Source organism: Abramis brama (assembly GCF_963993115.1).
Source record: "Abramis brama genome assembly, chromosome: 5".
In the NCBI taxonomy this organism is placed as follows: Eukaryota; Metazoa; Chordata; class Actinopteri; order Cypriniformes; family Leuciscidae; genus Abramis; species Abramis brama.
Genome location: NC_139967.1, coordinates 48,355,456 through 48,381,219, shown reverse-complemented (window position 1 = coordinate 48,381,219; position 25,764 = coordinate 48,355,456). Strand labels below are relative to the sequence as shown.

The window sequence follows — 25,764 nt, the reverse complement described above, 5'->3', positions numbered from 1 at the left end:
TCTTTTCTAATAATCTGAAGATTATTTTTTTACTGTAAATAACCTTTTTGCAGTGAAAAGTTTCCATGGATTTTAAAGGTTATTCATGGAACCATCGATGCATGTGTTACTTAAACCCCCTTAAATGCATGTGTGGATCAGAAATGACTGCATGTTGGTGGAATTTAGATTATTTATAAAACTACTTACTTTTTTTTTTTATACAAGGAAAAATAAAATAAGAATTTTTCATAAATATACAAAATTGTAGTAGGTTGAGCTTCTTAGCATGCTGAACTGAGCTCATTTTTACCTTGGTATATATTCAGTGTTTTATTTCAGCTGTGTTGCGTTATCAGGGCTTGCCCTCAGGGCTTGCCCTCATATTTCTTCTTGCAGCTTCATATGTTGTTTCTAGTAAATGGCATGGTGCATCAAATCACATGTTGATTGAAATCAAGGAAACATCTGCTCCTGAAAAGTGATTTGAACAGCACCTTGATTGCACAAATGCTTCCTCTACAATAGTAGCCATGCAGCAATTTTACCATCTGGAAGTTTGTAGTGTGGAAGAAGTTCTAGCGAACTCTTATATATGAACAGGTCAAGCATATTTTAATTCCTTTGACACGTTTAAGTTGAATATCCCTTCAACTATGCTCTCATATGAGAGGCTACCTCAACAATGCCAGAAGCCATTAAAATGTTTGTCTTTAATTAACTTTAAAAGGGAATGGATTACTGGCACTGATATTGCAGACCTTTCCATCAGTGAATGTGTCAAACTGGGGCCACATCATGTCTGCATTCCCATTAGCCCAGCCTGTGACCCTCATCAACCCCATTCACCAACGCCCTCTGGAAATGCCACTCTCATACAGAATAAATTACCGGCAAATCTGCTCCATAAAAATGTTATCGTAATAACAGTTGAAAAGCTCTCGTCCCCTGCACAACTTGAGTGTATCACAAAACAGAACTAAGGAAACAATACTGTGTCTGTCACAAACTCAGATGTCAGACTTATAATGATCTGACTTACTGGGAGAAGTCCTTATGTGCCAAACTAGCTAAAATTATGCCTTTATAATCTAATGATCATTATCATCAGATGTTATTACATAAAAATAACTTGAAAAATGAGTTTAAAAAGACAATTATTGAGCCCCACACTTTTCAGGGCTCCAAAGCTCTAACAGTGGAAACCTTAATCTGCTGCATTATTATACAATATTATCTAATCCTAATCCTAAATCAAATGTGTATGTGCATCCACGAAGAAAAAAAGCTGATTTGAAATAAGAGGGGGACTCTAGATTCACTGAGAGGAGCATTCATCACTATAATGGTCTCTTCTTGTGCACGAGTGTGAGAATGATTGTTAACACTTTAACTTGCTGTGAAAAGAGGCAAATACTGCAATATAAATCTAATACTCTTCCCCTGTTTTTCAAAAAAAATAAAAATAAAAAAAAAAAAAAATCAGTCCATCCATCCATCAATCTATTAACCAGTCAATCCATCCATCTATAAATCCATCCAACAATCAATCAGTTCATCCATCCATCAATCAATCAACCAGTCACTCAATCCATCCATCCATCCATCCATCCATCAGTCCACCAGTTCATCCATCCATCCATCCATCCATCCACCCATCCATCCATCCATCAGTCCACCCATCCATCCATCAGTCCACCAGTCCATCCATCCATCAATCAGTCCATCCATCCATCCATCCATCCATCCATCCATCCATCCATCCATCCATCCATCCATCCATCCATCCCCCCAGTTTGCATTGGCTCTCTCATTAGCGGTTTCTCTGTAAATCCGCCGTGGGACCATTTGTATTGTGAAAAGCGCTATGCAAATAAACATGAATGGAATGAATTATTTGCAATTCTTTCCTGAATAAATCGATGATCCTGGAGATACTGTTTTGGCTATTTAGGATTGATTATTCTACTCGGGGAGAGTTTCGGGATCAGGGATGGCTAAATTATACACCACTAGTGTTGACTGTTGTGCAATAATCATTTTTACTTGGCACTACAAAGGCTATGATTCATATACAGACCTTGAGCAAATGCTGAATCAACAACACTTGCATTTCTCCCTGAAGCCGTCTATCCATTGCTTACAAACAAACGTCACACTGCAGGCCAGAAGCCATTCATTTCCAAAGGCAAGTCCTGAAAAGTCACAGGTGTGAGTCTGTAGAATGCAGTTGTCACTCCCATAATTATCTAAACTGAATGTGAATGTAACCATATTAAGGATTCAAATACAGGACTGATTCTCTTGCTGTGTGGCAGCTTTCTTTGTTTAAGGGATTTCCAGATAACGTGAAGAGTGAATGTGCATTTTCATCCATCACGTCTCCTTCACTCGTTCCCCTATTCTTCTCATCTGTGTTGGGCTTGTTTGCATCAGTGTGTGCATGTGTCTTTGACGCAGAAATACATGCAGTGTTGTAAATTTTAACTGGCTGATGGAAGTATTCTTAACATGCATTCTAAAAATCGAATAAGAATTATTTGTTGTATTTTTTAAGTGCAATTTAAATAGGCCTGCCATGTTTATTCATTATCGTGAGATATATTGTCTAATAGCAATATGTAATAATGTGATTTAAGGACCACATCCACCAAAAAAATAAATATGTCTAATAGATGTCACTGACATTTGAAATATGTCTAGATGTCACTGACTTCATGCATTTCTCAACATTTTGACATTCTCACTGCTTGCTTTGCGGTGCTATGATGGTTTATGTTATCGAGGTTCAGGTCGGTGAAACACCTGAGTGTATGTGACCCTTGACCTTTGTTATTCTCAGCCGCCCACCTTTCAGAGGAGGGGCTGCAGCTTTGCCCTCGCCAGCATCCATCAATAATTCAGGCTTCACATTAATTACACAATCGCTCTGCAGGGTTCTGCTCTCCACATGTGGTACAGGCTTACAGTCATCCATCACCCCTTTCAACCCACTCACATAAAGCTCACATTTCTCCTGAAGTCCAGACAACGGGAAAAAGCAATTCTTTCATTTCTGCAGGTCTCCTGGCAGGTGTTTATTTGTGCGAGCATGCATTAGAATGCAATCTGAACTGCCGCGATGTTGACGTGCTCGCCAGCTGTCATAGAGGAATTCAGTTAAGACATCACAGGAACGGGGCGGGTGAGAATGATTAAAATTGTCAATAGCGAGCACAGTTATGAAATGCCACGGCAATATCAGCCTCCTATGCATCACAAGACAAATGGCTTTCATCTTAGAGCCACTGTGGCCCCTCATTGAATCAGCAAAATTTCAAAGGAATTATCCCGTTAATAATATTTCACCTGTTTCATATCCACTGCTATAAGGGCGACAATCCAAAAATTGTTCATCAACTTTAGATCACACTGAAAACTGTAATTAGCTCCCAGCAGCATAACTGCCTCACATATGAAATATCTCTTCTGTTGGAGTTCGGTGCTAGAAATGATTCTGATTATTATCGATATTTGATCATCTACAGTAACAATATCTATCTATCCATCCATCGACAAACTACATTTACCCTCCAAATTTTCAATACTGTATGTATTCAAACATCCGTTTTTATTTCCCATCACTCCGAGTGATTCTGCTTATAGATTTTTAAATTCATTGCAGTAATACAAAATTAAAAATGGTTATGTCCTTAATTGGTATGAAATTATTTTTCACAAATATTATTAGGGGGATTGGATGTTGTCATTACAAGTGACTCAAAATCAATCAAAAATAGGAAAAACTGCTCACTCCCATTTATCCACAAAAATCCAAAATATTTTGTATTAGTTAATATGTGCAAATGAAAGTGCTCTGTACAGAGAGGACATAGACACGTTTCAGTTCCAGTGAACTTCTTCGGACACAAGCAATATTTTTGCTTTACTAAAAAACAAAACATGTTATCAACACAAATCAGTTAATCTTGACAGCAATCCACATTAGTTTATCCTAATAATAAACAAATTTGAATATATGTACATGATCCAAACGAGTCGGCACAGTCACCATCATCTAAAGAGTGAAACAAGTTCAGTTATAGTAAACTAGATCAATTAAAATTAAAGCTGCAAGCAGCATTTATCGGGGTTCAAGCGTTTAAGGTCTTTAAGCACATAAGCATTCAAATACATTACGTTTTATTTAGCAAGCTTGTAACCACTGACATCATAGATGGAACAGACCATTTACAGCCAATACAGGCAATTTACCATAGGAAATATATGGTTTTCAAAGCTTTTTAACAGTTACAGCGCCACCTATGGTCCGATCTCCATAAAAGTTTGCATGCTTGTTTACAATCATATGTCGCATGTGCTCACCCATTTTCGTAAAGTTTTGAGTTTTCATTTAGGAGTTATAGGCTTTCAAGTATATGTTTTGCCACGTCCATTGTCTAAATGACCCTGTTATAGCTATCCAAAGGGTAAAGTTCAACATGTGTTTGATAATTATTGATCTAGAGAATCCAGAGAATTGTACTGCACTGGTTTGGTTCCGATCGGGCTAAAGACCTAGGACTAGTACGCAAAAGTAGTTCACACTTACATCAAATTAAAGGAACACGCCGACTTTTTGTGACTTAAGCTTATTCACCATGTCCCCCAGAGTTAGATAAGTCCATACATACCCTTCTCATCTCCGTGCGTGCCGTAACTCTGACGCACCCACTGCTAGCCTAGCTTAGCACAAAGACTGGAGGTAAACGGCTCCAGCTAGCATACTGCTAGTGATACTGATCCCAATAAGTGACAACGCCAACAGTTTCCTATTTACATGTTGTGATTTGTATAGTCACAGCGTGTACAAATAACAAGGTCACATGAGACACAGCCATCTTCTAACCGTATACATACTGGGATCTATATTATTGTTATTTGTAAACGCTGTTACTATACAAATCACATCATGTAAATAAAAAAATGTTGGCGTTATTTTGTCACTTATTGGGAGCAGTATCACTAGCAGTATGCTAGCTGGAGCCGTTTACCTCCAGTCTTTGTGCTAAGCTAGGCTAGCAGTGGGTGCGTCAGACAGAGTTACGGCACGCACGGAGATGAGAAGGGTGTGTATGGACTTATCTAACTCTGGGGGATACAGTGAATAAGCTGAAGTCCCAAAAAGTCAGCATGTTCCTTTAAACAGAGTAAAGATTATGGTATTTGGCATGCTGTCTGGGGGGAGGGATCCGAGATGGGAATTGTTTGCCCGAACCCAGAGTATTCCCCCCAGTTATTGTAAGAGTAGTCAGGACTAGAAGTGAGGAGAGGGAACGGACGGAGGTAAGTCTGCTGTAGAATCTCTGCGAATCTCTTAATTCGTTGATTGGGTTGATTATTTGAATGTGCTCCACAGGTGTTTAATTAGCTTTGATTATCTGAACGTGCTCCTCCCAAACTTTGTTAATAAAACATCATGTAGTGAATGATGGGTGAATAGTATTTGGTCAGGAGTCAATGTTCAGTACATCATAGATACCATAAAATGACGAGTGATCTAGTAAATTAAACTTTTTTGGTGACTACCTGGTTTTATGAGATTCGCCCTTGTAGTTCATGTGAAATATTCTATTGATCAACAACAAGATCAGTTATCATGTGTGTATCTGTGTTTAACACAGAATCATGTTGGAATCAGCTGTAACCGCTTGTTAAGGCTGGTGTCCAGGCGCAGCTGTAATGCTGTGTGTGTGTGTGTGTCTGCAGAGCTTGTTAGGGTGACATGTAATGCGAGAAGGCAGGCTGTGGGCGATGCCAGTGCCCTTGCCATGAGAAATCATGCTCAGTCTTGTTAGGGGAAGTTTGGAGGCTTTGTCCTGTGAGGACTGCTAATAATCCCGGTTGTGGACGTCCACCTGCTCTACAGAGACAGCCAGAGACACGCTCATTATTAACCCATATGTTCCACTGTGGGACGCCATTGCATGTGCACGCCGCCAGCGTTTTCACAGATTCGCGTTTTTGAAGTTTACACGGAGATGATAATGTTTTTTCTTAAAAAAAATCAATGCTTGCACCTTTGAACCAATTTCAAGGTTTGCGTTCTCGAGCTGCCAGGCACTGTTGTTGTGCAGATGAGCTGGCTGGAGCGCGTTAAAGCAACACTAAAGATTATTTTTTATCTTAAAATAATGTTTCCAAAATCGTTTCAGTGGTTCATCAAGTCGTAACAGGGCGAAAGGCACTTCTGCATTCATTTGCGGCCCTATATCTGCTATAACCGCACTATGCAAGTTTGCCAGATCGGGTCGCGTTTCTGTAGTTCGAATGAGACATGAGAAAACTACAAATTTGACTTGATTTACAGCAAGCGTTACAATAGTCATTATTTTGTTTTTCTTTGTTTCTGATGGCCCAATACATCATACTTTCATAAAATCATGCATCATACTCTACCTTGTCTGTGGACATCGTTCATTCCAAAGCCGGTGCTGGATAAACAGCGAGCGTGTGTGTGACTGTAGGCTAAATTATTTACAACAGCGGTAATGGACAATTCCACTTCCAACCTGTAGGGGGACCGAAGAGGAAAAGTGCTTTAGTGTTGCTTTAAGGGTTTTCTGTTAGAATGGTGTCGTGTTAGCGGCCCCTAAGTTAATAACTAATGATCTTTGCAATGGAAGTGAATCAATCAAAACTAACATTAGCTGGGTGATAACTTTTCTGGAGCTGCTGTAAAGCCAATAAATCTCTGTTACTTTAATTTCCTATTATCACTGTGAAGCTGCTTTGAAACAATCTATATTGTTAAAAGCACTGTTTAAATGAAGGTGACTTGACTTGACTGTGTGCAGATGAAGCCGCACGTGAACAGACACATGCATGTGTGAAACTTCAAAAGCATTACTTCATCAAACTACAGTAAAATCATTTGTCCATGAATCTCATGAAAACTCTAAAGACCCGAATATGTAAAAATGATTGGTGAAACATTCATGCATTTAAGGGTTTATGCATGACATGACATTAAATCATGCATAACATGAACTAACAATGAGAAATATTTGATTACACTTTAATTTAAGGTGACGTAGTTACACTCAGATACGTACTGAATAATATTAATGAACTACATGTACTATAGAGTTACGGTTAGGGTTAGGGTTTGGTTTAGTGTAATTTACTTGTAATTATGAATTAATACTCTAGTAAGTACATGTAGTAACGTGTAACTACATCACCTTAGAATAAGGTGTTACCCAATATTTTTTTACAGCATTTTTTCTTATCAAAATTTGTTAAAGGAGAAGTTCACTTTCAAAAAAACTTTTGCTGATAATTTACTCACCCCCATGTCATCCAAGATGTCCATGTCTTTCTTTCTTCAGTCGCAAAGAAATTAAGGTTTTTGATGAAAACATTCCAGGATTTCCCCCCATGTAATGGATTCTATTGGGACCCAAACGGTAGAAGGTCCAAATGACAGTTTAAGTGCAGCTTCAAAGGGCTTTAAACGATACCAGACGATGAATAAGGGTCTTATCTAGCGAAACGATCGGTCATTTCCAAAATAAATAAAAAAGTTTAAGTTTTATAAGCACAAACGCTCGCCTTGCTCTGTTCTGTGATGCGCGTTCGTGACGTCACGTAATACGCAATTACGTTGAAAAGGTCACGCTTGAAAAATTTCTGTCCTGAAGAAAATGTTCTTTTTGGCTTTTTAATATTAAAACACCCAGGATACGCACACGAAATGGGCATTTTAAACGATAAACTGACACAAATACATTTGAAAATGTGTATATGGTCCTCCTTCCGCACATTTGTAAACGCGTCAAGCGTGACCTTTTCAACGTAATTGCGTATTACGTGACGTCACGAACGCGCATCACAGAACAGAGCAAGGCGAGCGTTTGTGCTTATAAAACTTAAACTTTTTTATTTATTTTGGAAATGACCGATCGTTTCGCTAGATAAGACCCTTATTCATCGTCTGGTATCGTTTAAAGCCCTTTGAAGCTGCATTTAAACTGTCATTTGGACCTTCTACCGTTTGGGTCCCAATAGAATCCATTACATGGGGGGAAATCCTGGAATGTTTTCATCAAAAACCTTAATTTCTTTGCGACTGAAGAAAGAAAGACATGGACATCTTGGATGACATGGGGGTGAGTAAATTATCAGCAAAAGTTTTTTTGAAAGTGAACTTCTCCTTTAATATCAGATAATAAAAATGTTTGTTAGTTCAGTGTGTATTAAGTATTGTTAACTATTATTGTTAACTAGTGAAATCGTATTGCAAAGTGTTACCCTTATTATATATATATATATATATATATATATATATATATATATATATATATATATATATATATATCAAAGTTGTAAATCAGATTATTGGAGTGTGCTTTATAAGAACATACCATTTCAGTCTTTCTACTTAAAAAAAAAAAATCATGTTTTATTTAAAAATATGTTACTTGCCATTTTTATGTATTTACTATAATAATTAATTAGCAATATCTAAATAAAAAAGGTTTCATAGAAGCATAAAAAAAAAATGTCAGTGCAGTTGCTGTATGACAATTTCAAAAGCTTTCTGTTTGTTTCTCTTATTTAGAGATATTTAGATATCTCTTGCAAACTTCTATTAACTGTTTCTCTCTTTTCGAAAGCCAGACTTTTACTGTTTAACGTTCCAATTTGCAGCTTTTTGTGGTTTAGAAACAGCCACTTGTACAGTATATGAAGAATCCACCTGACATGTAAAATATTCAGCCACGGTTTTGTTTTTGCGTTTTGTTTCTCCACTGAGACTAATTTGTCTCTATTCATGCTGTTTTTGTGTGAGCAGAGAATCAGCAGATGTAGTGGACGGCACTGGAAGCATATCTTTTATCGTTCACAAGCCGGTGTCATTCAACATGTGTCTGATCAGCAGACATTTATATGTTACATGACCTCAGGTTAACCTCCAATTAATGTCTTTGCTGCTTATGTTGTAGTGCCTTTGTCTAAGTTCACAGAAAATACTGTCATTAATAAGAAACATGAGACTTTAGCTTGAGGTGCTATTGAAATAAAGAGCACTCACCAGGAATGTGAATCTCAGCATGCATTGAATCGAAAAGCATTCAGCTGGCTCTGTTACTTGCAAGGTTTTGAATGAGACTAATTCAAGGACACAGTATGAGTCACATTGCTGAATCTCTACTAACAACTGAAACACAGTCTTTGTTCAGCAGTTGGTTGGCAAATTGATTTATTTATTTTTTTATTTTTATTTTTTTCTGAGGTCCATAGATCCATTGATCCATTGTTGTCCAAGATGAATTTCCCAAAGATGGGACAATAAATTCTATTCTATTCTATTCTATTCTATTCTATTCTATTCTATTCTATTCTATTCTATTCTATTTTATTCCATTGTTGTTCAAGATGAATTTCCCAGAGATAGGACAATAAATTCTATTCTATTCTATTCTATTCTATTCTATTCTATTCTATTCTATTCTATTCTATTCTATTCCATTCCATTGTTGTTCAAGATGAATTTCCCAGAGATGGGACAATAAAATATATTCTATTCTATTCTATTCTATTCTATTCTATTCTATTCTATTCTATTCTATTCTATTCTATTCTATTCTATTCCATTCCATTCTATTCCATTGTTGTCCAAGATGAATTTCCCAGAGATGGGACAATAAAATATATTCTATTCTATTCTATTCTATTCTATTCTATTCTATTCTATTCTATTGTTAGCACTCTAGTGTTCTGGATGGCTGCTGACCCAAGTCATAAACCAAAGAGCCACAGAACTTGTGTAATAGATTAATATATTAAATCTGTACAAAAAAAAATAATAAAAAAATAAATCTGTGCTGCTCAAGAATAAATTGAACCTTTAATTACAGCAAATGCCTGACAACTGACAACTGCGTCTATAAAAGCGTATAAAATGGTGTAATAATATTTAATATTTTCCTCACAATAAGTAAGCCTAATCATTTCATTAAAGTAAATTAGTTGCAAGCATGTTATTCTTAGATTTGTGATTAAAATAATGTTATTTTTACTAAATATTTTCAGTTGAATTGTTTAAAAACAATTGAAGCCAATTAATATCGCATTACTGAGATTTGCAGCTCCCATTATGCTTTGCATGTGAGTACTCACTTAAAAAAGTTGGGTTAAAAACGACCCAACAGCTAACCCAATGGTGGGTTGATATAGCACCGACCTATTGTTGGGTTATTTTAACCCAATAAATTAGGTAACTAGTTTTACCCAATAAATTGGGTTACAAAGAACTAATCTGTTGGGTTATTTGACCAAAATGATGCTTTAACCAACCTAGTAATATTATTATTATTACTATTATTGCCATGTAAATAAATAACTCACAACTTAAGTATTAACAATGCTTTATTTACATTCAATTAGACATTACATTCAAAAGTTATTGTTGCAATTGTTTTAATGTATCTCCTAAAGGTAAGAAATTGTTTCAATAAAAAAGTAATGCAAAACTGTCTCATAAGGTGACAGTGTGTTGAGGGAACACCTCCAGGCACAGAATATTAGAGAACGTTTTTACATAATTGCAGAAGGTTATGCTTTATTCCGATAGACATTCTACTAACCGTAAGTAACAAATAAGTCAACTAACTCTCATTCATTTGCAACTACATATTAACTAACTCTCATTAGAGTATTAGTAGGGTTTGGGTTAGTAGAATAAGTTGACATAGTTGCAAAGTTACTTTTAATCAGTAGAATATCTGTTGAGGAGCATCAAAATACAGTGTTATCAGACATTAAACAAACAGTCTACTAATACTCTAATGAGAGTTAGTTGACATGTAGTTGAACAATACATTACTGAAGTGGACTATCAAATAAAAGTGTAACCTTACATAATATACGTTAAGCCAAAAGTCAAGTCAAGTCAGCTTTATTAATACAGTGCTTTTTACAATACGGATTGTTTCAAAGCAGCTTTACAGTGATAACAGGAAAATGATGCAATAAAGTTTGTTTCGGCTGTACAAAGGGACAACAAAGTGCAGCATAAGTGAATCAAAATGCCTGCATCTGTGTAGTTTTGCTTTGTGTTGACTTGTATGATCAATTTCTTCTACTTTACAGAGTTTATAAATGAAACTGACAGTTGGATTTATTTATTGTTTGTTATAAAGTGTGATTGTCACAATCACAAAACTGTAGATCACTGCAGAGGTTTGCCAGATGTCTTGGCAACAACAAAGCACAAACTCTCTCTGTGACCTTGCACTTTCAGCTCCATCCTCACTGAAAAATAGAGATGGATAGGAACAAATTACATGTCTGTGTCAGTCACAAAACAAACAGGTTTCGAGTGTGTCCTGCTCTCAGACTAAAGGCTGTTGTGCAGATTCTGGCCGTCAGCTGAAGCTTTGAAAGTTTTTTTTGAAAGCTTTGTTCGTACTGCAAATGTTCACATCCTACTTTTTTAATGTCTGAGAATACACTCATTACAGTAGAAACAGTAATATTGTGAAAAAAAATTTGTTATCTATTTTAATGGCAAAGCTGAATTTTCAGCATCATTACTCCAGTCGTCAGTGTCACATGATCCTTCAGAAACCATATGCTGATTTGCTGCTCAAGAAACATTTACAATGTTACAAAAGATCACTTTCAAACTAAAAAAAAGAAATCGCCTCGGTTACGACTGTAACCTCGGTTCCCTGAAGAGGGAACGAGTGTTGCTTCGAGATTGACGCTATGGGAACGCTTTGCGTGATGATGTCTTGAAGCACATGTAAAATCAGTCCAATGGCGTGGCGGAACGTCAGATGCGGGTGACGTCACGTACCAGGAAACTATAAAGCCTGCTTGAAAACAGAGAACGGCAGCTTCGTAAAGTCTGAAGTAACAGCTGACAGGCATGAAGGAGATATGGCAAGGTGACGCAACGCTCGTTCCCTCTTCAGGGAACCGAGGTTACAGTCGTAACCGAGGCGTTCCCTTTCAAGGGAACTCGCGTTGCGTCGAGATTGATGCTATGGGAACGTCTATACCAACGCCACCATAGCTACAAGTGTCTGTCCTGTGTGAAATCATGTAGAGCAGCACTAGGATGACAGGACCTGAGACCCTGGTGTAGAGTCCAGGTCCAAGGAGTAAAACCTGACAAAGGTGTGCGGTGAGGACCAGCCTGCCGCATCACACACGTCCTGGAGAGAAACTCCTGAAATAAGGGCCTTGGAGGCTGCCATACTCCTTGTAGAGTGCGACCGGACAGCCATAGAAGAAGGCTGCCCGGCCGCTTCATAAGCAAGCGAAATAGCCTCAACCACCCACTTGCTCATTCTTTGCTTAGACACTGGGGATCCCTTGTTAGGGGACCCAAAGCACACAAACAATTGGTCAGTTCTACGCCACAGGGCAGCTCTGTGGACATAAGCGTCTAATGCCCGAACTGGGCAAAGCAAATTGTTTCTTTCCTGGTCTGCATTTTGAAAAGGAGGAGGACAGAAGGCCTGCAGAATAATAGGCCTGGCAACATTAGTGGGGACCTTAGGGATGTAACCCGGTCTTGGATGCAGGAAAGCTTTGACCATACCAGGTGCAAACTCTAAGCATGACGGAGCAACCGACAGTGCTTGAAGATCCCCTATTCTCTTAAGAGAAGAAATAGCTAGAAGGAACATAGCTTTCAGTGTCAGGAACTTCTCCGGAACCTCCTCAATAGGCTCAAAAGGGGCCAGGGAAAGGCCTTGCAGAGCAATGGACAAATCCCATGGAGGCACCCTAGAGCGAACTGCAGGCCTCAGCCTCAAAGTGCCACGAAGGAAACGAGATACCAAGGGGTCTTTCCCCACAGACATTCCACCCAAAGGAATGTGGTAAGCACCTATGGCCACCACATAAACCTTTAAAGTGGACGGGGTCAGACCTGCAGTGAACCGGTCCTGCAGGAACTCCAGCACTGTACCAACTGGGCAGTTAACTGGGTCCAACCGACGGTCACTACACCAAGAAGTGAATACTCTCCACTTCAGGGCATAAAGTTTCCTCGTGGAGGGAGCTCTGGACTGTAGAATGGTCTCAACAACCTCAGTTGAGAGACCTGACTCTATGAGCAAAGCGTTCCCATAGCGTCAATCTCGACACAACGCGAGTTCCCTTGAAAGGGAACTTCTTTTGAACATTCTATTAATCAAATAATTGTGTAGAGAAGAAATGCATCACAAATTCCACAAAAATATGAAGCAACTGAATTCAACATTGATAATAATGTTTCTCGAGCAGCAAATCATCATATTAGAATGATTTCTGAAGGATCATGTGACACTGAAGACTGGAGTAATGATGCTGAAAATTCAGCTTTGATCACAGGAATAAATTACATTTTACTATATATTCACATAGAAACTTTACATTGTAATAATATTTTACTATTTTTACTGTATTTTTGATCAAATAAACGCAATGTTGGTGAGCAGTCTACATGTGCAATCTGTTCTTAGATTGATATTGTACTTAAAGATGATAAACTGTTGTGATGTTAAAATGTTGTGTTTATCTCCTGTGTTTGCCCTGTAGGGAGGAGGGCATCATGTCCACATATTTCGAGACGGTGGACGATCTGCTTGCGTCGTTCGGTCCAGTGAGGGATTGTTCCAAAGACAACGGAGGATGCCGGAAAAACTTCAAATGTGTTTCAGACAGAAGGATGGACTCTACTGGCTGCATGGTGAGTTGCCATGGTGACCACAGATCATCCACTGGAACATCGGTGTAATAATCGGTCAGGGGTGTGTGTCCCATACAACGACGTAACTCGCTGCTTCACTACCATATACGATCCATCATTGAAGAAATCATCTAGCTAGTCACGACTGTTTCACGAAGCAAATTGGTTGTTCAACCACGTTTGTTTATGACGTCACGTGGTGGAGAAATAACTACTTTTAATGAAACTGTCTGAGATCGAATTAACGCAAGATGTTTTGCTATAAATTACAGACATGGCATCTGAGGACTATTTCTCATTTTTCTCAGTTATTTTGCTTTATTTCCAGATTCAATCATAGGCTCTTTCTTACTCTCTAGAGCTCGCTCACACATGCGCACTCTTCAAAAACTACGCTTTAAATCTCTTGACAAACTAAAAGACGTAAATTACATTTGTATGTATTCTAAATAAAAGACACAGGTTGTACTGAATGTCAGCTTGCTTATTTTGCTCAAGATCAGGATTTATTGAGTCCACATGTCATGCAAACTAGAAACTCTGCTTCTAACCACAGGATATCTGTAGCTCAAACACACAACTCTGCGATGCTGTTTGCGAATGTTCGTTGGAACGATGGTTTCGGGAAACACAGACTGGTTGAACTGCTGATAACAACGGAACTTGCGAACATAGTTGGCTAACAAGGCTTTTGGGAAACACACCCCTGTTATATTGGTGTGTTCAAGTCATCTCGTATAGATTGTATTTACGAGTTGAACGCACATGAACACAATTTCGTAAATACGAGTGGGGAGCTCGGGATTTTCTTTAAGCCACAATCTTTACGAGTTGTGGGTGTGTCAGTGAGAAACATGGCGGAATATAAATCGGAATATAAATGTCAGGCTTTTCTATTTACAGCGCATTAAGCTGATTGCCTGCACAGGATATGATGGTATTATAATATAACAATGCAACATGTAACGATAAAGTTGGCAGTGGCTTCATAAATTAATTAAAAACATTAAAAAAACAAAGTACACCGGATGCACATTTCTTTGTTCTTCATTTTCAAGAGTTTAAGAACCTTACTGTATTTGTGTGTAATTAATTAAGAGAAAATAAATCGCCATCTTACTCCAACAAAAGTGACTTGAACGTCGTAACACGCCTGCCGTCGTAAACACGACTTCCCACCTCGTACGTACGAACTTCCCAGGAGGACTTGAACGCACCATATGACTGACTGCCGTCAAGAGCGTGTGTTGTAGCTGCTCTCGAGCTTTCATTCGAGGAGAACAGCAAATACGTCTCATTACAGGCAGATAAGTTTGTCTCGTGTTACATGTGCAGATTAAAAGGAAGGGAAATGAGAACAAGGAAATGCGGTTAATGGCTTTTTTGGGAGACGAGCTCTACTCATAAAGCAAGGAAATTGATGAGCTCACCGCTCTCTGAGCTGATGGATGAATCAATCATGTACAGCAGGATGGGCTTTAATCACTCACACTTTTATTAGGAATAAAAGTCTGACACTGATTTTGCAATCTGATCAGTTGCAGTGCTTTAAAAGAATAGTTCAGCCAAAAATGAAAATGCTCTTATCTTTCACTCGTTCCGAACCCATTTCCTCCGTGCAACACAAAAGGTCACATTTTGAGGAATGTCCTAATCACTCTTTTCTTTTGTAATGAAACAAGTGTCATATTTGACACAAAAAATGATTGGTTCTCGCGTGTTTCGTGACATCATGGATATCAAACCTGATTAATTTTTGAAATATGCTTAATTGCATTGCATGTACACTAGTAGTGCACTTTTCGAATTTTAAAAGTATTAATACTGTACTTGCAGATAATATACTATTATTGAAATAAAAAGCCACTTAAGTGTACTTAAAGAGAATGCACTTTCTTAACACACTGAAGTGCACTTTTAGGTAATGTAGTCTACAGTAAGACTGGTATCCATTGTTTGACAGTATCTTGGTTAAAGGGACACTCCACCCATTTGCATTAAGCTTTGCATTGTTAGAAACCCAGTCATACTATTGAATGGTCGTGCAACATTTTCTCATTTTCCGCTGAGACGAGAGAAATCTGTATTTGCCTCTTTACACTTCCTCCCACAATGACGCAAAAATCGTCATTTTGCGTCATTGTCGGAGGAAGTGTAAGAGGGGGGGGTTTCTGTTGAGACTACAAGCACTAGTTCCCACCCTTTCAAACCCGCCCATAGGGGGTTGGACCTAATGCGCTAACAGACCTATCACAGATCAGTGCCAGTGCGTTTGATTTCACCGGCAGAAACCTGCATGTCCGGCCGTCGAGATCGTCCAAAATGTCCGGGATTCGGCTTTGCTTTCTACGGTCGCCATTCATTGTTTACATGCACACCTTTTGTTTCAGTCTAACTGAATTCAGTCCGATTGGTGAATTTGAATGTAGTGTTTACATGAACGCTAAACAAGTGATCGGTTGATGTGCGTTTTACCATTGCTAAGAAAAAACCCGCTCCTCAATGAGAGATAGCCCACGAGACCGGCGCGTCTCACAGGCGCCGCTCATCAGTAATCACGCCACCGCTTTTGCGTTCTACAGTCGCCATTCATCATGTTTACTGTGGCGAGCAGGACGAGGCTAGGGCCGCGGGAGAAAGACGCGAGGCCGGTGGCGTGATCGGTTGATGTGCGTTTTACCATTGCTAAGAAAATACCCGCTCCTCCGTGAGAGATACGAGACCGGTGCCTCACAGGTGTCGGTCATCAGTAATCATGCCACCGGCCTCGCGTCGTTCTCCCGCGGCCCTAGTCTCGTCCTGCTCGCCACAGTAAACACAATGAATGGCGACTGTAGAACGCAAAAGCCGAATCCCGGACATTTTGTGCGATATGCGATCTCAAAAACCCGGGCAGACTCACGGAGACTAGTAACTTAGCTTAGCTTTATTGTTTACAACTGCCCTCTCTTACCGGTAGGCGTGACTTGGGAGTGGCCTCGTAGAGCAGCGAAGCAAGTGCATTCTGGGAGTTGTTGTCTTTCATCCACATAAGCCAAAAATACATTTTCTGGCTTTTCTCAGTCTAGAAAGCTCCAAATTCAAAAATAATTTCACATTTCTTCTACCTAAATGACCCAATTTAAATACACATTCATATTTCCAGAGGTGGAGTGTCCCTTTAAGGCTGACCTTAACACCGTGTCCTAACCAGACGCGATGCGATAAGATTCCAGCGACAAATAATTTGTCTGTCCACACTAGACGCGATGCGACTGCGAGATGCGTCAAAATCAATCAAAACCCACAGCCAGTCAGAACAGTGTGTGGGCGGAGTCTCGCGGCGAGTGCACAGCACCAGAGAGTAATCTTGACGGCACTCGCAAGAAAATGGATAAGTACATAATCAAATTCACCAATATTACACCATTTAAACATTATTCAAATACATAGGCTACTGAGTTACTAAAACAATCTTTGTCAAAGAATCCCCGCCTCCACTCACTCAGCTCAGAGATCCACTGGTTGACGATCACACGCTGATCTGATTGGTTACAAGGTAGTTTGTGACGTCAGAAACACCAGCGATTTCAAAGCGTGTTTTTGAGACTGTCTTTGGTTCACTGCAGTTTTAAGGAGAAAATACTCAGCAATGGAGTCGACTTATGAATTTGCACATGCTTTGTCTTAAAGCATATTAAAAACACCACATAGACACATAAACAACATTAAAAGCTGGATTTTCACTACAAGGGGAATTTAAAGTATTGATGTATTTTGCCTCATGCTGGTTTAACTCCGTGTGGCCCACCTTGCGACCTCATACATTTATATGATTTTTAAACAAAACAAATCACTTTTATGATTTATTTTCAGACAAAATCTGTTGCTCAATTAATGGTCAAATATATATATATATATATATATATATTTTTTTTTTTTATATATATATTTTTTTGAAAAACACATTTTTTCTCCCAGTTTTGCCCTATACAGCATTTCACAAATGTGTTAAAATTTGATACAACATTCAAATAATGTTTTTACAATTCCCTTGTAGTCTGGTCTAGCTTAAATGCATCTATAAAAAACTTCATACACATCCAACTCCTGTAAGTGTATAACTCCGCGTATGACACTCGCGTACAGCGATACAATTTCCTTCTAACTGCTGGCTGGAGTGGATTCATTTCTGGATCTCTTGACCCGGGCCGAGGTCATGATGCCACTCTGGCTTGTGTTTTACTCTCTTCAGCTTCAGTGACATCGAGAACTTTCAGAGCTTTACCTTCCTCTGCCACTTCTCCACACTCTCAGTAATAGAGGTGAAGTGAACCCTTAAAAGGATTAAGCAGCAATTGCTGCAAATGCCCTAAAAGTGCAGTGCTGATTGTTTTAGGACATGCTGTGTTTTTATAAGACAGACCACATTCAATGCTTGGCAAGATTACAAATGCTTTCTTTACAAATGCTCGTCTTGCAACCACTCTGTAATGGCGACCCAGACTCAAAATCCTTCATGCATTTAGCCGTCCCTTCACTCTTCTCAGATATTTGCTGCTAAATTACAGACGTACGAATGCTTGCTCTGAGAAAGAGATGTGACATTAATGTGCAGGTACTGATTTTTTTTTTCTCTCTTACATATCAGTCAAAGGAGACTAAACATCACCTGGACAGTTTTTATTTTTTTCACCCAGAAAATAGTGGGGACTTTGAAAGTAAGCCATAGACTCCTCTGCAAAATAATAAAAAAAGTAAAAAAAATAATAATACAAAAAAACACAACAAAATAATAAAAAATAATTAAAAACAAGACAAAAAAACAAGACAAAGCACATGCACCATAAAAATCAGTGGCATGCGAGCAATGGGGAAAGTGATTAATAATAAATATTTTAGTAGTGAAATAGCACAGTCATTAAAAAGAAAAATTAAACATGCACTTCATAGTTGCTGATGGCAAGTATAATTAAGTAGATCTTAATTTGCAAACATATCCTGGGGAAAAAGAAGTACACTTTTGCATTTGTTTAAAAGAATACTTATTACTAAAAGAATACCTTAAAAAATATACTTGAGTGCAAACTGAATGTAATGTTTTCAGGCACTTAACTGAATGTTATTTACAATTAAATAAAAATGCATATTATACATTGAATAATAAACAGTATAGTTTAATGCAATTAATTGAACTTAAGTGAGTAAAAAAACAATTGTAAGTAAGACTTAAGTACATATTTATAAGTTTCCTTTTGAAGTAAGAAAAGAAAGGTTTTGATCAACTCACTGTAGCTGTGTGTCCGCCGGCATTTTGACAGTCAAAAATAGTCGATCTCCGAATGCGAATGAACTGACTCTGAATTTTAGTATTGCTTCTTATATGAGGATCCTTTTTCAAATACAAGGTCAATATTGATTTTCACTAACGACAAAACAACTAATTATCCGTGAATTTATATGGAACTAAGCTTTAGGAGCTTTCCATCTTTACTCTCCTCCCTGTTACGTTGCATTCGGAGATCGGCTATTTTTGACTGTCAGAATGCCGGTGGACACACAGCTACAGTGAGTTGTTCAAAATCTTTCTTTTTAGTAAACTCTGTGTTCACAAACAATGTTCTCAATGCTGGAGTTCATGTGTAGAGCTCCTGGTGATACTTCCAGCAAAGTTTCATGTTGTGTCGAGCCTTCTTAGTGTTTTAAAAATAGTGATTTTTGATGCCGTCATAGTCGTGCCCCAAGCACTCCCATTCACAAGACAATTTGACCGAAAATGAAAATACGGTCAAACTTAAAAGTGGGGTTTCCATTCTAATTATGCTTTTAAACGAAAGTTTGCCTCGGGTAGATTTACAAAAAGACCTTTCAAAAGTGCATTATTTGTATTTCTAGATCACTCCAAAAGCTCAAAGAACAAACCTGAAAGACAAAGAAAGATTAGTGGTCTTACACTGAACAAGCAAGTAATCTCATCTTCAACCACACGTCAGCTCTTGTGACAAAACAAGTCCTTGTGATGATGTCAAAAGAAGTGTTTAAATACAAAACAAATTAATATAGAAATGAAATGAATATAAAAGCTGTTCAGTTCCGTCCTCTGGAGAGAAGCAGGGTATGAATGATGATGATTCATGTTTGATAATCTTCTCCAGCGTTCTCCAGGAGTGGGCGTCCACAGATGAGAGCTGTCTCTATAACAACATGATGTTTCGGGAGAGCTTTATTACACTTTCTGTGTAGCCACTGCAATTTTTTTGACAATTTTCAACAAGTGCATACTGCTCCGAGAACATAATTTGAACGGTGAAATCCATTATTTATTTTGGAAGGAAAGTTTTCAGCAAGGACCTCTCAGAAATGAAATATACATGAAGAACAACTAATAAGATTGTCCGAGTTTATTCCAGGCTGAGTTGTGAAGGCCGAGCTCTTGCCAGTGTGGTGATCTTATTAAAATGTTCTACCAGGAAAAGGCCTCTTTCCAATAGCCAACAATTTCTCCGTCTGATTCATTTATTGCTTTTTTTGTCCCTTGTTGACTGAAAGAATCACAGAAAGAGGTTGAGAAGCCTATTTTTCATCTGTTTTCAAACGAGTGCAAACAAGCGATTTGTTCGTCCTGTAGATGAGAAAGACATTCGGTTTCCTCCATCATGTTCAGTTTTTCACCTCACTGAGCCTAAGGCTACGTCTACATTAATCCGGATACATTTGAAAACGGCGTTTTCGTTTATAAACGCTCTCCGTCCACACTAGCTTTTTCAGGCGTTTTCCAATGTTTCAGTGCGGATGAGAAACTTTTGAAAAATGCTAAATTCACCTTTACTGTGCATGCGTAAAACCCCACAAAAGATCATATAATAAATAAATAATGAAGTTATCGCCCAATTTTTCTGACAGGATAATTTTATTTAGTAAAATACCTCACCATCCACTGATGCGGTCCAGGTTGCACGCAGTCACCATATGTTTGGTCTATAACGCGACTGCTCTCATGTATTGCCGCAGGAGAGCAAATGTGAGTAAATTCTGTCATCTTTGCAGGACTGTGATATGAAGAGTGTGTAATGTAGAATATTTTCAGCAACAGTGTGAAAGTGAATAGCACATAACTGGCACAATACTGGTATAAACATGAATATCTATTGGTACAATATGCGTCACATGACTAAATTTACGGGACGGGGACGGGACGGGATGAGGAGGAGGGAGGGTCGGGCTAGCCTCTGTTTTGTTTGACAATACTTTGAACGTCAACAAGAAGTGACATCACCCAGCATTGCTTAGAGAACAGTTTGACAGTAGTGTGACGTCACACTAAACACTTCTCATGTTAATGTAGAACTGCTACTGCGAAAGTGTGGCTACTAGAAAGGACAATACTGTAAATATCATGCTAGATTTTAGCCTGAGGCATTTTTTCCCTCACTTTGTTAGACCCTTAGGGGGTTTGTGTGCGCGTGTTGTGTTTTCTATGTTAAAAAAGTCCACGCTGGGTTGATTTTCATCAAATTCCTTTGTAAAGCATTAAGAAGGCACATTTATTCACACGCAGGGACCTTTTTCTTCCGTGTGTCGGTTCTGTTTAGTTTTTGAAGGCATGTATTCTTTCAAGTGTCTTTATCTATCTCTGCTGCAAATGAAACAGCTTGTGTGTTCGTCATTTGAATTTCCTCCCTGGAGTTCAAGCCAGGTGTGTCCAAACCATTACACTGAGGCGACGGCTCCCTCCTGGGCCATTAGCATAGAGAGAGAAGAAGCTTCCAGACCTGTGAAGAGGTGACCGAGAGACGGATGAATGATGAGCAGAACAGGAGGAGTGGACATGGAAGAAACGTGGAACGAGATGAAGAGCAAGAAGAAAGGACGTATGCTGATTGAAAGGACGTATGAAAATTAATGAGACGACAGAGAGCAACACATGTGGAATCGTTATTGTGGAGGACTTTTTGTACGGAATAAAAAAAAGTGTAAAAATCCCTGTTGGCATGTCATTGGAGTTAGTTAAATGTATAAGGAACAGCAGCATAATACATGCTTTAAATGATGGTTTGACCCTCAGACTGATGGAAACACACACACACCACCTACAGAAGAAAACATGGTAACACTTTCTATGAAGTCCATGCTTATAATGAATTATAGCCCCATTTATACTTATTTATAAGTATTGATATTCTATAAATATATTTATAAAGGCTCATTAAGACCTATACTGCAGTTACATTTATAATATTTCTTATAATTTCTTATGTCATGCATTTGCTTATTCGATGTGCATGGTCATAATCCATTACACACTGATTTATAAATTTATAAAATAGCTCCAGAAACACTTGTTTGTTGTACCAATTTTTGACTAATGTTTGCATTCATGAATGGTAATTGATTTGTTAAATATCTCATCAGTCATATCCATATTGCTTAAAGCAGTTTGGAATTATACTTTTAAAAATATTGTTGCAGTGTTTTGCTAGTATGTAACATTAAAAAAAAGAATTATTTTTTTCAACTGGTTGTATTAATGATTTTTATTTTTATTTTTTAAGGAATTATTGTTCATTAGTTACATTTACAAGTAAACAACTTCAAATGTGTAAAAACCACATCTTCATGATTTCTAAACACTTGCTTTAGGAAAACTGCATCCTAAGTTTTCACTTTACTTAAAGCCATCAATGATGCATTTATATTGGTTAGTAACTTCATTATCACTCACAATAAGTATTTATAAGAACACAACACGGCTATTAATAACGAGATATTCACTTTTTCTGAATTCTGAATTACTAAAACTATAATTACTAAAGTCATTGTAACTATAATATAATAACATTATAGCAATGCAGGTTGCATCAATACATTCATGAGGTGTGTAACGGATTATGAGCAAACACATTGAAAAGCAAAAGTAATTATAAAAAATATATATAAATGTTACTATAACTGTTCTTATAATGCAGTATCGGTCTTAATGAGTCTTTATAAATGTATTTATAAAATAGTAATATTAGGAGCTATAATTCATTATAAGCATGGTCTTCATAGAAATTATTACCGGAAAGATCATTTATTTTGATCTCAGTTTATTACCATAATTTTATCTATAGGATATCAATAGGCCACCAAGGCAAAAATATGAACATAACATGGCATAACTCAAGACTGAAAAGAGCAACAACTAACACAGTAAAACAGTAAGCCATAATGTGCATGAATTATTCATGCTGTGATGCATGCTGGGAACCAGCCCTGTCTTCAGCACCACAGACATCACAAAATAACAGATTTGTGCAGTGATTGTTCTTGTACAGCTAATTGAGCAGCTGCACATTAGATTATTTCAGTTCCACTCGGAGATTTGTGTCTCCCATCACATCAGGGTTTGTCTGGCTAGTTTTGACCAACAATCCCTTCTGCAATGACTATACAACTCAGTGAGCAAGAAATCTGCTTCTTCAGATCCATTCAAAATTTGTTATTTCATTTCATTTCATTTATTTTATTTTATTTATTTATTTTATTTTTTTGGTGGGTGGGGGGGTTTGCCATTTAGACTACAGGGAAAAATTAATTCAATAATTATTAATAATATTATGAAAACTATCATTTGTTACACACAGAGACTCAAAGGTCTTCCCTTCAGAAGCCTAAAATCATAGGGCCCTAAACATTTTCTATTTTTTTAACTTTAAATAAATAGATGTTAAATTGTATAAATTTCATAATTAATTTAATTTAATTAGACATGCTTTTTGATTACTAAAATAATTTTTAACCATTAAAAATCCATTCTGGAATGGATCCCTTCCAATAAAAAAATAAATACAACAATAAAAGCACACTCTCAGTTGTTAGTGTCCTTAATGATATCCTGCAGTCATTCTCTGTATCATAAATTCCTCCTTTTTTGTCCCGTTTTGCTGTTTTGGCACCATCTGATAAGGTCAAGTTGAGATCTGAATGCCAGGAACAAAGAAATTGGCATGTCATGCGCACATTAAACCAATGAAAAGAGGTCTAAACTCACACAATCGGCAGAGCTGTGCACAATATGAGATATTCCACAAAAGGTTGCCATTTCAATTTCCGCTCCTTTAATAGTTTAATGAATGCGAGAGCCACAGTATTATATGCAGCAGATATCATCTCTAATCTGAGGCGAGGAGCAATGGGGACAAAATAACAAAACAGCTTTTAGAGTCATTTTCCTTCCCATAATCTTTTGTGTCACTTCTGTCCACAAGTCTCTCTCGTTGTCAGGTTTTGGCTCGAATTGCCTTTAATGTTTGCAGAAACGTGTCGGTTTGAGTTTCTATTTTTTGGCGCTTTTCCATTACCAGTACCAGCTCAACTCGACTCGACTCGACTCGCCTCGGCTCGGCTCGGCTCGCTTTTCGCTCCGTTTTCCATTGCAGATAGTACCTCCACAATAGTACCTGGTCGTCATAGCGACGCCGCAGGAATCTGCCGTGACTTAATCTTTTACGCGAGACGCGAGACACACCCGCTACCCACACACACAGGACAATGGAGGAAATCGAGTGTATGCTGTTTTTGTTTTTGTTTTTGCTGTTTTTTATTCAGGATACTCCGTCTGGCGCGTGCAATGATGACGCAGTGAATAGTGACGATTCTCTCTGACCAATCAGCAGTCTGCCTTGTTTTCACGTCACATTTTAGTATCGCCTCAGCCCGCTTAGAACCTCGCCGGAGGTGGTACGAAAAAAAGTACCTGGAAGCAGGTACAATTACAACTTTTACACAGTGGAAAACCAAACAAAGCCGAGTCGAGCCGAGCCGAGGCGAGCTGGTACTGTGTAGTGGAAAAGCGCCATTAGATTGGCATGTAAAGACATGAAGGTGGTTAAATGACAATTTTTGACTCATTCTTTATTAATACAAGACGCTTCTTTTGGGAGCAATAGTGCAGAAGCATATTATAAAACAGATCTTTTAACCACTGGGACTGTCTGTCTGTGCCACTCTTGAAAAGCTCCATCGAACCGCAGGTCAAACGTCACTCCAGAACAGCTTTATTAGGTCACGCGTGTAATTCCAGAGATTAATAATGAGGGACACGCATTCATTAAGATGACGGCAGCTGCTTAAATTGCACAGTGTCTAATTAAAAACCTGGAGGTGATTAGATTGACTAATGAGAGTAAACACAGACTGAGCCACAGAGGTTTCTGTACTCCTTCATTTCTCTCATCTCTGCCTTCTGTTCTGGTGGAGATCACGACCGCTCGTCTTTTATAGGCGACCATTGAGCGTTTTACATCAGCGCTTTAGGAATGTGCTGAAAGACATTTTTTATTTTGTTCTCTTAATCTCTCTATTAATGGCGCTCCACGAATAACTCATCGCGTAGACTGATATGATTCATATAGTGACATACTTTTTTTACAAGTGGTAAATTGGAACAAACGAACGAACGAACGATCGAACTAACTAACTAACTAACTAACTAACTAACTAACGGTATTTGTAAGGGTTATTATTAATCCATAAGCTATTGTATGACTTGCATAGCTTATTGCAGTCAATGAAAATAATTTTATAAGATTTCAAATACGAAAAGAGATTGCAAGGTATTATCAGATTTAAGACTGAACTGCTAATTTAATTTCTAAGCTTATTTTCTCCAAAGTCAGCTGTGTATAAATAAGAACACTGATCAGAATAATGATGCTCTATTTGTTGTTTTATTTTGCTGTTGCTTTTTTTTCTTCTAAAATGGTTTGCTGATTAATTATCATTCTTATGTTCTAAAATGTTGCTAATTTATTTGAAAAAATTCCATTATAAAGATAGCAACCACTTCGCTTTTCATCAGGGTGTTATGAGTGATGTGTATAATATGCAATTCAGTGTATATAGAATGAAATGTCAAACATTAGTCATTGTCTAATGTAAAATTATTGCATTGACTGGGGGGAAAAAGTATGAAAGTTGCCAGCCATTGCCATTCAGCAGTGCGATATGGTTTGCTTTCAACATTCTTGCAGTATTTTACAGTAAAAGCAAGGTTAAATGTGGCAAATTACTTATAGTGTACTGTAAAATAAATG

General features: G+C 37.9%; 1 protein-coding gene across 3 annotated transcripts in view; it reads left to right on the top strand.

Moving 5' to 3' along the window:
• The window catches only part of astn2 (astrotactin 2), a 445,829-nt gene that overhangs the window by 280,388 nt on the left and 139,677 nt on the right, over positions 1–25,764 (top strand). For all 3 annotated transcript variants that reach the window (XM_084114345.1, XM_084114344.1, XM_084114346.1), the window contains one exon: positions 13,558–13,708. In XM_084114345.1, coding sequence (XP_083970471.1) covers positions 13,558–13,708 — 151 coding nt within the window. The remainder of the gene's footprint in view (positions 1–13,557; positions 13,709–25,764) is intronic.